This window comes from Pelodiscus sinensis, chromosome 5, assembly GCF_052426305.1.
Source record: "Pelodiscus sinensis isolate ZL-2025 chromosome 5, ASM5242630v1, whole genome shotgun sequence".
Classification (NCBI taxonomy): domain Eukaryota; kingdom Metazoa; phylum Chordata; order Testudines; family Trionychidae; genus Pelodiscus; species Pelodiscus sinensis.
This window is the reverse complement of record NC_143056.1, coordinates 128568248-128570347: the sequence shown is the minus strand read 5'-3', so window position 1 is coordinate 128570347 and position 2100 is coordinate 128568248. Positions and strand designations below refer to the sequence as shown.

Genomic DNA, 2100 nt, shown 5'->3' with positions numbered 1-2100 from the left:
TTTATAAAGTTGTTAATCCAAATCATTCCTTTGGGTACTTGCATGTGGGGAGATAGATCCTGTGCAGTTCTTGCTGCAAAACCTTAAAAATTGAATTTAGGGACTCCAGTTTCTTTTATATAATATTAAGGCAGGTTGGGAGATGCTGGATAAGGACAATTTAGCAAATTCTAGCTCACCCGAGGGTGAGAACAGAAACACAATGTTTTCAAAACAGTTTGAGATGTAGAGGCTACAAACATGATTGACATTCCAGGTGCTATTGTGGTCCAGAAAGCTCCTGTTTTATTCTTAAGATCTATGTTTTATGTATGTTGTTTCTGTAGATTGCACGGAAAGGATCTAACGGACGTGCCTCTCAACTGGCGATGACACTTTTCTTTGCCAACCATCGAGTTATCTGCTGTGCAAATGGCAACGTTGCCTTCACCGACGCCTACCACTGTGTAAGGACTTCCAGGAGATGGGACAGGGCCTTCCTTGCAAACACTACAGAATCCATTGTGAAGATCAGATTTGTTCTTCTACCTCAGCACTGAATAGAATGGCTGGTGACAACTACACGTCAGCGTCAGAATTCATCCTCCTGGCATTCACTGACGCGCCAGAGCTGCTGGTTCCCATTTTTATATTCTTCCTCGCGATCTATAGTGTCACCGTGGTGGGGAATCTCGGGATGATCACGTTAATCAGCCTTGACCCCCAGCTCCACACCCCCATGTACTTTTTCCTCAGCAACTTGGCTTTTGTGGATTTCTGCTGCTCCTCTACGATCGCTCCCAAAGCCATGGAGACCTTCCTTGCGGAGAGGAAAGCCATTTCCTTTGCTGGATGCTTAGTGCAGTTGTATGTCTTTATAGCTGCGGTCTCTGCTGAGTGCATGCTCTTGGCGATAATGGCCTATGACCGTTATGTGGCCATCTGCAATCCTCTACTCTATGTGACTCTCATGTCCCAGAAATTCTGTCGCAAGATGGCAGCCGGGGCTTACGCACTAGCTTGCTTAAACTCCCTGATGCACACCACCTTAATAAGTCGTTTATTTTTCTGCCACTCCAACGTCATTGACCACTTTTTCTGTGATAGTCCCCCACTCTTCAAGCTCTCCTGCTCTGACACACTCCTCAATGAAACGCTCATTTTCATTACTGCCGGAGTGAATGGATTAGGCTCCACCCTGATCATTCTCATCTCTTACATATACATACTCTCTGCCATCCTGAGGCTCCCCTCCAGCCAGAGCAGATACAAAGCCTTCTCTACTTGCACCTCCCACCTGATGGCCGTCACTATTTTCTATGCGACCGGCCTATTTATCTATTTACAGCCCAGTTCCAACTTCACAGACAATCAGAACAAAGTGATTTCTGCATGTTACACTCTAGTCATCCCCATGCTGAACCCACTGATCTATAGCTTGAGGAACAAGGAAGTGAAGGCCGCTCTCAGAAGAGTGATGAGCAGAAAATTATCTTCTCAATAACTCACTCTGTTAATTTGATGGGGCATGAAGTAAAGGTTCAAGAAAGATTCCAACAGCAAATTGTGCAGTCTTGACTGTCAACTGAATGAGCCTCTTCAGCCAGCGACGTGATACCTGTGTAAGGAAACTTTATCAGTCCCCTCAAACGAGACTGAGAGAGCCTCTCAATTACCAGGGTGGTGAGGATTAAGAGCCTGTTCTGTGAAAGGATTTGAGATTTCAAAATTGGGGTTCATTCTGAAGGGGAGCAAAAGCTGAAAATCTTGACATTTTCCATAAGTTCAGATTTTCTGACAATTTGTGGTTGAATCAACTGTTTGTTTTTCAGTTACAATTTTTTTCATTTTGTATTGTGTTATAATGTAGGTATAAACAAACACGTGTGTATTTAAAACTCATTGTAATTTTACAATGTAAAAATGAAACAATTATATGTTAAGAAAGATGGAAATTCAAGGTCCTGACACTGTTTGAAGTATTTTTTTCTGTTTTCTCCTAAAATAAAATTCTGGGAAAATCCACCTCATTTTGCAATGTGTTTGGACTTCCACAAAAAACTCATATTCCAATGTACTATGAGTCCTTCAAGGTTTCTTCAACCATTTAATGTATGAGTC

General features: G+C 42.6%; 1 protein-coding gene across 1 annotated transcript; it reads left to right on the top strand.

Annotated features, from left to right (window-relative positions):
• Positions 1-350: 350 nt before the first annotated feature.
• LOC102446670 (olfactory receptor 5F1-like) lies at positions 351-1522 on the top strand. The gene has a single exon (XM_006116941.4). The coding sequence runs from the start codon at positions 464-466 to the stop codon at positions 1481-1483; it is 1020 nt and encodes a 339-aa protein (XP_006117003.2). The 5' UTR covers positions 351-463; the 3' UTR covers positions 1484-1522.
• Positions 1523-2100: the final 578 nt, after the last annotated feature.